Source organism: Hemibagrus wyckioides, linkage group LG28 (genome assembly GCF_019097595.1).
Source record: "Hemibagrus wyckioides isolate EC202008001 linkage group LG28, SWU_Hwy_1.0, whole genome shotgun sequence".
Taxonomy (NCBI): Eukaryota; Metazoa; Chordata; class Actinopteri; order Siluriformes; family Bagridae; genus Hemibagrus; species Hemibagrus wyckioides.
Window position 1 is genome coordinate 939,524 of NC_080737.1, and position 12,500 is coordinate 952,023.

At 48.1% G+C, this 12,500-nt stretch overlaps 2 protein-coding genes across 2 annotated transcripts in view; one reads left to right on the plus strand and one right to left on the minus strand.

The window, feature by feature from the left end:
• zgc:158432 (uncharacterized protein LOC555281 homolog) overlaps positions 1 to 7,160 on the plus strand; it is a 15,502-nt gene extending 8,342 nt beyond the window's left edge. Inside the window, exons 5-9 of the mRNA XM_058383897.1 lie at positions 6,220 to 6,311; positions 6,509 to 6,568; positions 6,662 to 6,703; positions 6,794 to 6,920; positions 7,025 to 7,160. Of these exons, the coding sequence (XP_058239880.1) occupies positions 6,220 to 6,311; positions 6,509 to 6,568; positions 6,662 to 6,703; positions 6,794 to 6,920; positions 7,025 to 7,111 (408 nt within the window). The 3' untranslated portion in view covers positions 7,112 to 7,160. The remainder of the gene's footprint in view (positions 1 to 6,219; positions 6,312 to 6,508; positions 6,569 to 6,661; positions 6,704 to 6,793; positions 6,921 to 7,024) is intronic.
• A 437-nt stretch (positions 7,161 to 7,597) lies between these two features.
• igbp1 (immunoglobulin (CD79A) binding protein 1) lies at positions 7,598 to 12,380 on the minus strand. The gene is made up of 6 exons (XM_058383896.1): positions 12,114 to 12,380; positions 10,866 to 11,180; positions 9,165 to 9,360; positions 8,724 to 8,794; positions 8,168 to 8,277; positions 7,598 to 7,846 (listed from the first exon to the last, which is right to left on the minus strand). Exons 1-6 carry the CDS (start codon positions 12,329 to 12,331, stop codon positions 7,698 to 7,700), a joined length of 1,059 nt encoding a protein of 352 aa, XP_058239879.1. The 5' UTR covers positions 12,332 to 12,380; the 3' UTR covers positions 7,598 to 7,697.
• Between the last annotated feature and the right edge of the window lie 120 nt (positions 12,381 to 12,500).

The window sequence follows — 12,500 nt, forward strand, 5'->3', positions numbered from 1 at the left end:
GTGTGTGTGTGTTCTGGGTGTGTGTTCTGGGTGTGTGTGTGTTCTGGGTGTGTGTGTTCTGGGTGTGTGTGTGTTCTGGGTGTGTGTGTGTTCTGGGTGTGGGTGTGTTCTGGGTGTGTGTGTGTGTTCTGGGTGTGGGTGTGTTCTGGGTGTGTGTGTTCTGGGTGTGTGTGTGCTCTGGGTGTGTGTGTGTTCTGGGTGTGTGTGTGTTCTGGGTGTGTGTGCGTGTTCTGGGTGTGTGTGTGTTCTGGGTGTGTGTGCGCTTTCTGGGTGTGTGTGTGTTCTGGGTGTGTGTGCGTGTTCTGGGTGTGTGTGTGTTCTGGGTGTGTGTGTGCTCTGGGTGTGTGTGTGCTCTGGGTGTGTGTGTGTTCTGGGTGTGTGTGTGTTCTCGGTGTGTGTGTGCTCTGGGTGTGTGTGTGTTCTGGGTGTTGTGCGTGTTCTGGGTGTTGTGCGTGTTCTGGGTGTTGTGTGTGTTCTCGGTGTGTGTGTGTTCTCGGTGTGTGTGTGTTCTGGGTGTGTGTGTGCTCTGGGTGTGTGTGTGTTCTCGGTGTGTGTGTGCTCTGGGTGTGTGTGTGTTCTGGGTGTTGTGTGTGTTCTCGGTGTGTGTGTGCTCTGGGTGTGTGTGTGTTCTGGGTGTTGTGCGTGTTCTGGGTGTTGTGCGTGTTCTGTGTGTGTGTGTGTTCTGGGTGTGTGTGTGTTCTGGGTGTGTGTGCGTGTTCTGGGTGTGTGTGTGTTCTGGGTGTGTGTGTGTTCTGGGTGTGTGTGTGTTCTGGGTGTGTGTGTGCTCTGGGTGTGTGTGCGTGTTCTGTGTGTGTGTGTTCTGGGTGTGTGTGTGTTCTGGGTGTGTGTGTGTTCTGGGTGTGTGTGTGTTCTGGGTGTTGTGTGTGTTCTGGGTGTGTGTGTGTTCTGGGTGTTGTGTGTGTTCTGGGTGTGTGTGTGTTCTGGGTGTGTGCGTGCTCTGGGTGTGTGTGTGTTCTGGGTGTGTGTGCGTGTTCTGGGTGTGTGTGTGTTCTGGGTGTGTGTGTTCTGGGTGTGTGTGTTCTGGGTGTGTGTGTGTTCTGGGTGTGTGTGTGTTCTGGGTGTGTGTGTTCTGGGTGTTGTGTGTGTTCTGGGTGTGTGTGTGCTCTGGGTGTGTGTGTGTTCTGGGTGTGTGTGTTCTGGGTGTTGTGTGTGTTCTGGGTGTGTGTGTGTTCTGGGTGTGTGTGTGTTCTAGGTGTGTGTGTGTTCTAGGTGTGTATGTGGTCTGGGTGTGTGTGTGTTCTGGGAGTGTGTGCTCTGGGTGTGTGTGCTCTGGGTGTGTGTGTGTGTTCTGGTTGTGTGTGCTCTGGTTGTGTGTGCGCTCTGGGTGTGTATGTGCCCCGGGTGTGTGTGTGTTCTGGTTGTGTGTGTTCTGGGTGTGTGTGCTGTTAGTGATTAGACATCAGTGATTAGTGTGTGTTCTGGGTGTGTGTGTGCTCTGGGTGTGTGTGTGCTCTGGGTGTGTGTGTTCTGGGTGTTGTGTGTGTTCTGGGTGTTGTGTGTGGTCTGGGTGTGTGTGTGTTCTGGGTGTGTGTGCTCTGGGTGTGTGTGCTCTGGGTGTGTGTGTGTGTTCTGGTTGTGTGTGCTCTGGGTGTGTGTGCGCTCTGGGTGTGTATGTGCCCCAGGTGTGTGTGTGTTCTGGTTGTGTGTGTTCTGGGTGTGTGTGCTGTTAGTGATTAGACATCAGTGATTAGTGTGTGCTTTGGGTGTGTGTGCGCTCTGGGTGTGTATGTGCCCCGGGTGTGTGTGTGTTCTGGTTGTGTGTGTTCTGGGTGTGTGTGCTGTTAGTGATTAGACAGCAGTGATTAGTGTGTGTTCTGGGTGTGTGTGTGCTCTGGGTGTGTGTGTTCTGGGTGTTGTGTGTGTTCTGGGTGTTGTGTGTGTTCTGGGTGTGTGTGTTCTGGGTGTTGTGTGTGTTCTGGGTGTGTGTGTTCTGGGTGTGTGTGTTCTGGGTGTGTGTGTGCTCTGGGTGTGTGTGTTCTGGGTGTGTGTGTGTTCTGGGTGTTGTGTGTGTTCTGGGTGTGTGTGTGCTCTGGGTGTGTGTGTGCTCTGGGTGTGTGTGTGTGTTCTGTGTGTGTGTGTGCTCTGGGTGTGTGTGATCTGGGTGTTGTGTGTGTTCTGGGTGTGTGTGTGCTCTGGGTGTGTGCGTGCTCTGGGTGTGTGCGTGTTCTGGGTGTTGTGTGTGCTCTGGGTGTGTGCGTGTTCTGGGTGTTGTGTGTGATCTGGGTGGTGTGTGTGATCTGGGTGTTGTGTGTGTTCTGGGGGTGTGTGTGCTCTGGGGGTGTGTGTGCTCTGGGTGTGTGCGTGTTCTGGGTGTTGTGTGTGTTCTGGGTGTGTGTGTGTTCTGGGTGTTGTGTGTGCTCTGGGTGTGGGTGTGCTCTGGGTGTGTGTGTGTGTTCTGGGTGTGTGTGATCTGGGTGTTGTGTGTGTTCTGGGTGTGTGTGTGTTCTGGGTGTGTGTGTGCTCTGGGTGTGTATGTGGTCTGGGTGTGTGTGTGTTCTGGGTGTTGTGTGTGTTCTGGGTGTTGTGTGTGTTCTGGGTGTGTGTGTGTTCTGTGTGTGTGTGTGTTCTGGGTGTGGGTGTGTTCTCGGTGTGTGTGCATGTTCTGGGTGTGTGTGTGTGTTCTGGGTGTGTGTTCTGGGTGTGTGTGTGTTCTGGGTGTGTGTTCTGGGTGTGTGTTCTGGGTGTGGGTGTGTTCTGGGTGTGGGTGTGTTCTGGGTGTGGGTGTGTGTTCTGGGTGTGGGTGTGTTCTGGGTGTGGGTGTGTGTTCTGGGTGTGTGCGTGTTCTGGGTGTTGTGTGTGTTCTGGGTGTGTGTGTGTTCTGGGTGTTGTGTGTGCTCTGGGTGTGGGTGTGCTCTGGGTGTGTGTTCTGGGTGTTATGTGTGTTCTGGGTGTGTGTAATCTGGGTGTTGTGTGTGTTCTGGGTGTGTGTGTGTTCTGGGTGTGTGTGTGCTCTGGGTGTGTATGTGGTCTGGGTGTGTGTGTGTTCTGGGTGTTGTGTGTGTTCTGGGTGTTGTGTGTGTTCTGGGTGTGTGTGTGTTCTGTGTGTGTGTGTGTTCTGGGTGTGGGTGTGTTCTCGGTGTGTGTGCATGTTCTGGGTGTGTGTGTGTGTTCTGGGTGTGTGTTCTGGGTGTGTGTGTGTTCTGGGTGTGGGTGTGTTCTGGGTGTGGGTGTGTGTTCTGGGTGTGGGTGTGTTCTGGGTGTGGGTGTGTGTTCTGGGTGTGGGTGTGTTCTGGGTGTGGGTGTGTTCTGGGTGTGGGTGTGTGTTCTGGGTGTGGGTGTGTTCTGGGTGTGGGTGTGTTCTGGGTGTGTGTGTTCTGGGTGTGGGTGTGCTCTGGGTGTGTGTGTGTTCTGGGTGTGTGTATTCTGGGTGTGTGTGTGCTCTGGGTGTGTGTGTGTTCTGGGTGTGTGTATTCTGGGTGTGTGTGTGCTCTGGGTGTGTGTGTGTTCTGGGTGTGGGTGTGTTCTGGGTGTATGTGTGCTCTGGGTGTATGTGTGCTCTGGGTGTGTGTGTTCTGGGTGTGTGTGTGCTCTCTGGGTGTGTGTGTGTGTTCTGGGTGTATGTGTGCTCTGGGTGTATGTGTGCTCTGGGTGTATGTGTGCTCTGGGTGTGTGTGTGTTCTGGGTGTTGTGTGTGTTCTGGGTGTGTGTGTTCTGGGTGTGTGTGTGCTCTCTGGGTGTGTGTGTGTGTGTTCTGGGTGTGTGTGTGATCTGGGTGTGTGTGATCTGGGTGTGTGTGTGTGTTCTGGGTGTGCTCTGGGTGTGTGTGTGTTCTGGGTGTGTGTATTCTGGGTGTGTGTGTGCTCTGTGTGTGTGTGTGTTCTGGGTGTGGGTGTGTTCTGGGTGTGTGTGTGCTCTGGGTGTGTGTGTGTTCTGGGTGTGGGTGTGTTCTGGGTGTATGTGTGCTCTGGGTGTATGTGTGCTCTGGGTGTTGTGTGTGTTCTGGGTGTGTGTGTTCTGGGTGTGTGTGTGCTCTCTGTGTGTGTGTGTGTGTTCTGGGTGTGTGTGTGATCTGGGTGTGTGTGATCTGGGTGTGTGTGTGTGTTCTGGGTGTGCTCTGGGTGTGTGTGCTCTGGGTCTGTGTGTGTTCTTTGTGTGTGTTCTTTGTGTGTGTGTGTGTGTTCTTTGTGTGTTCTGTGTGTGTTCTTTGTGTGTGTGTGTTCTTTGTGTGTGTGTGTTCTGGGTGTGTGTGTTCTGTGTGTGTGTGTGTGTTCTTTGTGTGTGTGTGTTCTGTGTGTGTGTGTTCTGTGTGTGTGTGTTCTTGGTGTGTGTGTGTTCTGTGTGTGTGCGTGTTCTGTGTGTGTGCGTGTTCTGTGTGTGTGTATATGTTCTTTGTGTGTGTGTGTCCTGTGTGTGTGTATATGTTCTTTGTGTGTGTGTGTTCTGTGTGTGCGTGTTCTGTGTGTGTGTTCTGTGTGTGTGTGTGTGTTCTGTGTGTGTGTTCTTTGTGTGTGTGTATTCTGTGTGTGTGTGTGTTCGTGTGTGTGTGTTCTGTGTGTGTTCTGTGTGTGTGTGTTCTGTGTGTGTGTGTGTTCTGTGTGTGTGTGTGTGTGTTCTGTGTGTGTGTGTGTTCTGTGTGTGTTCTGTGTGTGTGTGTGTTCTGTGTGTGTGTGTTCTGTGTGTGTGTGTGTTCTGTGTGTGTGTGTTCTTTGTGTGTGTGTTCTGTGTGTGTGTGTGTTCTGTGTGTGTGTGTGTTCTGTGTGTGTTCTTTGTGTGTGTGTGTTCTGTGTGTGTTCTGTGTGTTCTGTGTGTGTGTGTTCTGTGTGTGTTCTGTGTGTGTGTGTGTTCTGTGTGTGTTCTGTGTGTGTGTGTGTGTTCTGTGTGTGTGTGTGTGTTCGTGTGTGTTCTGTGTGTGTGTGTGTTCTGTGTGTGTTCTGTGTGTGTGTGTGTTCTGTGTGTGTGTGTGTTCTGTGTGTGTTTTGTGTGTGTGTGTGTGTTCTGTGTGTGTGTGTGTGTTCTGTGTGTGTGTGTGTGTTCTGTGTGTGTGTGTGTTCTATGTGTATGTGTGTTCTGTGTGTGTGTGTTCTGTGTGTATGTGTGTTCTGTGTCTGTGTGTGTTCTGTGTGTTCTGTGTGTGTGTGTGTTCTGTGTGTGTGTGTGTTCTGTGTGTGTGTGTGTTTTGTGTGTGTGTTGTGTGTGTGTGTTCTGTGTGTGTGTGTGTGTGTTGTGTGTCTGTTCTGTGTGTGTGTGTGTGTGTGTTTTGTGTGTGTGTGTTGTGTGTGTGTTCTGTGTGTGTGTGTGTGTTCTGTGTGTGTTCTGTGTGTGTGTGTTCTGTGTGTGTTCTGTGTGTGTGTGTTCTGTGTGTGTGTGTGTTCTGTGTGTATGTGTGTTCTGTGTGTGTGTGTGTTCTGTGTGTGTTCTGTGTGTGTGTTCTGTGTGTGTGTGTTCTGTGTGTGTGTGTGTTCTGTGTGTGTGTGTTCTGTGTGTGTTCTGTGTGTGTGTGTGTGTTTTGTGTGTGTGTGTGTGTTCTGTGTGTGTTCTGTGTGTGTGTGTGTGTTTTGTGTGTGTGTGTGTGTTGTGTGTGTGTGTGTGTTCTGTGTGTGTGTGTGTGTTTTGTGTGTGTGTTCTGTGTGTGTGTGTGTGTTGTGTGTGTGTGTGTTCTGTGTGTGTTTTGTGTGTGTGTTCTGTGTGTGTGTGTGTGTTCTGTGTGTGTGTGTGTGTGTTTTGTGTGTGTGTTGTGTGTGTGTTCTGTGTGTGTGTGTGTGTGTTTGTTTTGTGTGTGTGTTGTGTGTGTGTGTGTGTGTTCTGTGTGTGTGTGTTCTCTGTGTGTGTGTGTTGTGTGTGTGTTCTGTGTGTTGTGTGTGTGTTCTGTGTGTGTTTTGTGTGTGTGTGTGTTCTGTGTGTGTGTTGTGTTTTGTGTGTGTGTTGTGTGTGTGTTCTGTGTGTGTGTTCTGTGTTTTGTGTGTGTTGTGTGTGTGTGTGTGTGTGTGTTTTGTGTGTGTTGTGTGTGTGTTCTCTGTGTGTGTGTGTGTTGTGTGTGTGTTCTGTGTGTTGTGTGTGTGTTCTGTGTGTGTGTGTAATCAGTGTTTTGTGTTTTACAGTTTAGATTGTTTATGATCCTAATAAATAGTTTCACTTTCCTCAATAAAGACCGAGGTGAACATCAGGGGAAATAACACTGTTATCAATAAGATTATAAGATACACACTATGGTGTGTGTGTGTGTAACATGTCCTTTATGATTCTCTCTCTTCTGTTAAGTCTTGTCCGAGCGCCCTTCCTCTTCATCCTTCTCTTCAAGGCCCCATGCCCGTGCAGATGACGGTTCCCACGGTGTCCTCTCGACCATACAGGTGAGTGCCTGCTGTGTGTGTGTGTGTGTGTGTGTGTGTGTGTGTATGTGTGTGTGTGTGTCTCATTGTGACGTTAGTATGGTGTTGCCATATTATTGTTGAGATGATTTTACACAATTTTTTGTCTGTTTTTAATTTATAGAATCTATTAAGGTTTCTGTGTGTGTGTGTGTGTGTGTGTGTGTGTGTGTGCGCAGTGTGTCAGATAACACACAGTTTGGTGAACCACCAATGGGAGCTCCTCGACCACAGTACAGGTACAACACACATCTCTCTCTGACACACACACACACACACTCCTGTATCAGAGTGTTAGCAGTAAGATGTTTGGGTTTTTTTTGTTCTCACAGTGCACCTGATTTTGACAGACCACCACTGGGGGAATTCCACAGGTACACACACACACACACACACACACACACAGAAGTACTTGTGTGTGTGTGCTCAGTTGCACAGTGAATGAGTGTTATTATGTGTTGTAGCTACACAGGGGGCGGGGCTCAGGTGTTCAGTAACCCGTATGCTAGTGCGAGGAAACCGTATGAGGAGCAAAACATGTCTGTACAACCGTACAACCAACACGCTTCACCTCAACCTTATGAGGAGCAGGTCTCTCTCTCACACACACACACACCAATAACACTGAGTGGTAAATAAAAGTCTTACATTATTTATGATCGTTTATGTAAATAATATTTATGCTAATCTTACAGAGGATGGCTCCACCCCCTGCCCAGCCCTTCGGTGCTCCAGAATATGGCAGTGCGTTTCCTAGAGCTCAGATCAGCCGTCTGTACTGACAACCTGCACATCACACACACACCTCACCCTAGTGTGTTTCTGATGTTTATAATGAGTTCTATTATTCTGACTGTTTCATGTATATAATAATAATAATAATAATAATAATAATGTCAGATGTAATGTTTCCTCTAACATTAAATTGTTCCAAATGTTTTCAGGAATTAATTTTTTTACTGTAAATTTATTTTGTGTCAAAAAATAAAACATTAAATTGAGAACGATGTATTTATTCATCACACACATCTACTTCTGCAACAATTCCACATTTCATCCGAGTTTCTCTCATCTGTAGTGCCTCACTCTGGGGGCGGGGCTCTCATTAACATACTCATCATAAAGCTGAGTTCATTAATATTAATGAGGGGTGATACTGAATGTGCCCAGATGTTCAATTTTATAGAAAATGTGTTTATCCAGTGTTTGAGTTAAATTCCGAGCAACTCACACACACACACACACACACACACACACACACGCACAAATCAACTGAAAAAGTTTATTTCAGAGTCATGTGAGTGTGTATATCACTTGTAGAAAGTGTCTCCACTGTGTGTGTGTGTGTGTGTGTGTATGTATGTGCTTCTAGCCCATATTCTGGCGGTTGCCATATCCTCGACGGTGTGTGTCTTTCCAGTTGTCCCAGTCTCTGGCCTTCTGTAAAGCTTCTTCATCATCCTCTTCCTCTTTCCTCTCCTTTTCTTCTTTCTCTCGCTCCTCTGCATCCACGTCCACTGCACAAAAACACACACCTCTGAGTCATCAGTGATCTTACGGTGAAGGATGTGTGTGTCAGTAAACAGGGTATGGTCTCAGTGAAGGGTTGCTGTATCCCTGTTGAAGTGGGTGTGGGGTCAGTGTTAGACCAGTGGGCTCAGTGGAGTGGGTGTGGGCTCAGTGTCATGGGTGTGGGCAGAGTGGAGTGGGAGTGGGCTCAGTGAAAGGTTGCTGTATCCCTAGTGGAGTGGGTGTGGTCTCTAAAGAGGATTTAAAGCATATTTTGACATTTATTTGAAGTACTGTGTGTACATGTGTGTGTGTGTGTGTGTGTGTACCTGTACTCTGAGGGATGCCTTGATCAGGTAAACATCCTCTCATCCTGTGCTGTTCATACCAGTCATCTACTGTCATGGTGGGAAGACTAGGATACCCTGCACCAAACACCCTGACACACACAGACACACACACACAGACACAGACAGACAGACAGACAGACACACACACAGACAGACACACACACACACACAGACAGACACACAGACACCTTCTGGTCACAAAACTCAAAACTTGATTTGTGAAAGTGAATGAAAACCTACAGCATGTACATTTTACTGATTTCTATAAACATCAACAGGAGTAAAATATCAAATAACTGAATAGCTGAAATAACTGACACCAGATCAGCTCTGACTCGGACTTTGATTCTGACACTGACTCGCTGCAGCAGTGTAACACTTCTATTCTAAACCTGATGTGACATCAGTAGCTGATCCTCAGCATAGGGTGACCTCTCAGCAGTCATGTTTCCATAACAACACATCAGTGTTTATAGACCACACACTCACTCACTCACACACACACACACACACACACACACACACACACACACACCTGGCCTGCACTGCGTCTTTAGTGAGGATGAAGGGCTTCATCGGTGCTCGTCTCGGTTTCTGAACTGGAGCCTGAAACAGAAAGCAGGCTGTAATAAACTTCTGATGGATGGGTTCTGACCATAGGGTTCTGACCACTTCACCAAACTTTCTCCACATCGATATTTAAACTTTACAGACATTTAAATTGTCACACAAGAAGAAAACATTTAAAAGCTAAGAAGATCAGGCTCGAACACTGCAGGGTTAAAGTTCACCTGCAGGAATGAGACAGGAAGTAAAGTGACCGTTAAAGGAAGTGAGATCTGTTTTATCTTTCTATTCCTCTCATTTTATCAGCCATCATCTGTTACTTTAATTTATAAACAGATCTTTTTAAGAAGATAAAAACTGCAGCAGCATCACACTGAGGAACTTCATACTGTCATCAGAGCTACAGGACCTGATTGAGAGCAGGCATTCTCTTGAGGATCTGGACTTCCTGGTCGATGGACTCGATTTCCTCCAGAGCCAGTGTGATCCACCTGCGCACCTGTAACAGGTAAAACTCCCTCATCACCTCCTCATCCACTGACCCTCCGTCCACCAGGGCTCTGAGTTCAGCTAGCTTCTGCTCCATCTGCTTCTGCTGCTTATACCTAACACACACACACACACACACACACACACTATATACACTACTCACAAAAAGTTAAGGATATTTGGCTTTTGGGTGAAATTTATGGAAAATGTAAAAAGTTCCCACTACAGTGATATTATATCATGAAAGTAGGGCATTTAAGTAGAAGCTGCAATGGTGATTTCCTCATCTCAAACAATTTATTGAAACAAAAGCCAACAACAGTGGTGGGTATACCACAACAAAAAATCTCAATGTCTCAATAATCTGTCATGTACCCTTGACCATCAATTACAGCTTGACCACGACGTCTCATGCTGTTCACGAGTCGACTTATTGTCTGCTGAGGCATGGCATTCCACTCTTCTTGAAGGGCGGCCCTCAGGTCATTGAGGTTCTGGGGTGCAGGGTTACGAGCCTCTACACGGCGACTCGGCTGATCCCAGAGGTTTTCTATAGGATTCGGGTCTGGAGAAAGTGCAGGTCACTCCATTTGAGGTACCCCAGCCTCCAGCAGCCGTTCCCTAATGATGCGACCTCGATGACCTGGAGCATTGTCGTCCATGAAGATGAAATTAGACCTGTGTTGTTCATGCAGGGGCACAATGACTGGATTAATGATGTTATTCAGGTAGTATTGGCTTGTCACTGTACCATTCACAAGATGTAGGGCAGTTCTGTATTGAGTGGACACACCTGCCCAGACTGTAACACCACCACAACAGTGGCTGATGCATAGCGCTCTCCTTGACGTCTCCAACATCGTTGGGTCCATCATTTCTGCTCAACGTGAATCGACTTTCATCAGAGAACAGCACTGAGGCCCACCGGTCCCTCGTCCAGTGTAAATGCTCCCTGGCCCAACGCCTGTGCCTGGGGGTGTGGTCAGATACCCTTGCAGGTCGTCTAGCACGCAGACCACGCTGATGTAAACGGTTTCGAATGGTCTGACGTGACACTTGGGTTCCTCTCGCCTCCCTTAAATGTGCCTGGAGTTGAGTGACATTCATCATCCGGTTCCGCAGGGCACTGTTCACAATGAAGCGGTCATCAACGTGGGATGTGGCCAAAGGACGTCCACTTCTATTCCTTTCTGTGACTCTTCCAGTCTCTCTGTATCTCTGTCCCAACCTGCTGATGACACTCTGTGACACTCTAAGCTCAGTGGCCACTTCCCTCTGAGAACATCCTGTTTGAAGCCTCACAATGGTGAGGTACTGTTGATCAATTGTTAGGTGTGGTCTTGGTCTCATGATGTCAAAATGTGAACAGCATGATGAAGAGGACTGTTTAAATACCAATTCTAATGGAACCAGAAAATTTATTGGTGGATTCATGGATCAAACACCAGTTGTGAATTTTGCCGTTAAGCACCTTGTTAGAGAACAGCAAGTTCTGCAGAAAGTACTGAAACACTGAACAGTTGGACATGTGCATTCAATGTGCATCTGTACACACACACACAATATATATATGTGTGTACACACACACACACACACACAAACTAACTTCAGGCTGACTCACCTCTCAATTTTGGCCTGTCTCTGTGTTGCCATGGTGATGAGGTCAGGTTGGACTTGGTGGGTGGGGCTTGGTGTGTCATTCTCCGCCCGTGAGGACGTCCCCTCGGTGTCCTGGGCCTCTCGGGGCAGGTGAAAGGAGCTGATGTTGTAATCTTTACAGCGTCTGAGGAAGTTCAGGAAGTGAAGACGTGCCTTCTGCACGCGCTCCAGACGCTGAGCCACGCCCACCTGCTTCATCACCAACGCAGCCAGCAGGGCAGGTAGCAACAGGAACTTCAGATCTGTCGTGGAGACCTCTTCCAGATCCTCATTACGGCTAACACACACACACACACACACACACACACACACACATTAGAGCTGTATGTCTTTTAAGTGTTTCCCTTCAAAGAAAAGGGCAGTGTTTGACCTCAACCTGTCATAACTGGTCATCTCTGAGAGCTATACTGTCCAGATTACACTTGTGATTGGTCATTGTGCAATCATTACTCAGAGATCAGCCCCGCCCACTTTACACTGAAGGAGGGAAATTGTCACATTAAATTGTTGCCAGCATTCAGAAGTGACCTCAGGCGCTAGGGTTAGTGATGTGATGTGAACACAACATCAACATCTCTGCTGTCCACACAACATGACCACGGTCAGATTCACACTGAAGACTACACACCAGCTCTGCTGTCCACTGATAAACACTGCACACACTCATCCCTGAGGGAGAAGACCTCGTGATGCTCTTCAGCATGTTGTGTTCTGCAGTGTGTTTTAGACAGCTGTGTGAATCCTCAGTGTTTGATCTGCAGTGTGTTTTAGACAGCTGTGTGAATCCTCAGTGTTTGATCTGCAGTGTGTTTTAGACAGCTGTGTGAATCCTCAGTGTTTGATCTGCAGTGTGTTTTAGACAGCTGTGTGAATCCTCAGTGTTTGATCTGCAGTGTGTTTTAGACAGCTGTGTGAATCCTCAGTGTTTGATCTGCAGTGTGTTTTAGACAGCTGTGTGAATCCTCAGTGTTTGATCTGCAGTGTGTTTTAGACAGCTGTGTGAATCCTCAGTGTTTGATCTGCAGTGTGTTTTAGACAGCTGTGTGAATCCTCAGTGTTTGATCTGCAGTGTGTTTTAGACAGCTGTGTGAATCCTCAGTGTTTGATCTGCAGTGTGTTTTAGACAGCTGTGTGAATCCTCAGTGTTTGATCTGCAGTGTGTTTTAGACAGCTGTGTGAATCCTCAGTGTTTGGATGATGTTTTTTTTACCTGAACAGATCCAGCTGTGACACCATCCTCGTCGCTTCTTCCAGCTGTTTAATCCCGCGTGAGATTTTCACCTGGACCGAGTCGGAGTTGGTTGGCTCGTTGCTCTTCTCTAGCTCTTCATATAATTTCCATCCTGAATCTAATAAATCTGACAGTTTAGGTGGAGGAGCTTCAGCTTCAGCATCTGCTGTTTGGACGCGCTCCTCTGCAGACGCCATGTTCAGCTCTCACACTCTTTATGGACCGATTCGGCTTCCGTCTCTTCCGGTGCGCTGAAGTACAGCGTGCGCGCGCACGTCTCGCACCCCGTCGGCTTCCTGTTTCTATCTGATTGGATCCCATTTAATAAAAGATTACGATTTAGGATTTTTCTTTTCCACAGTTCCC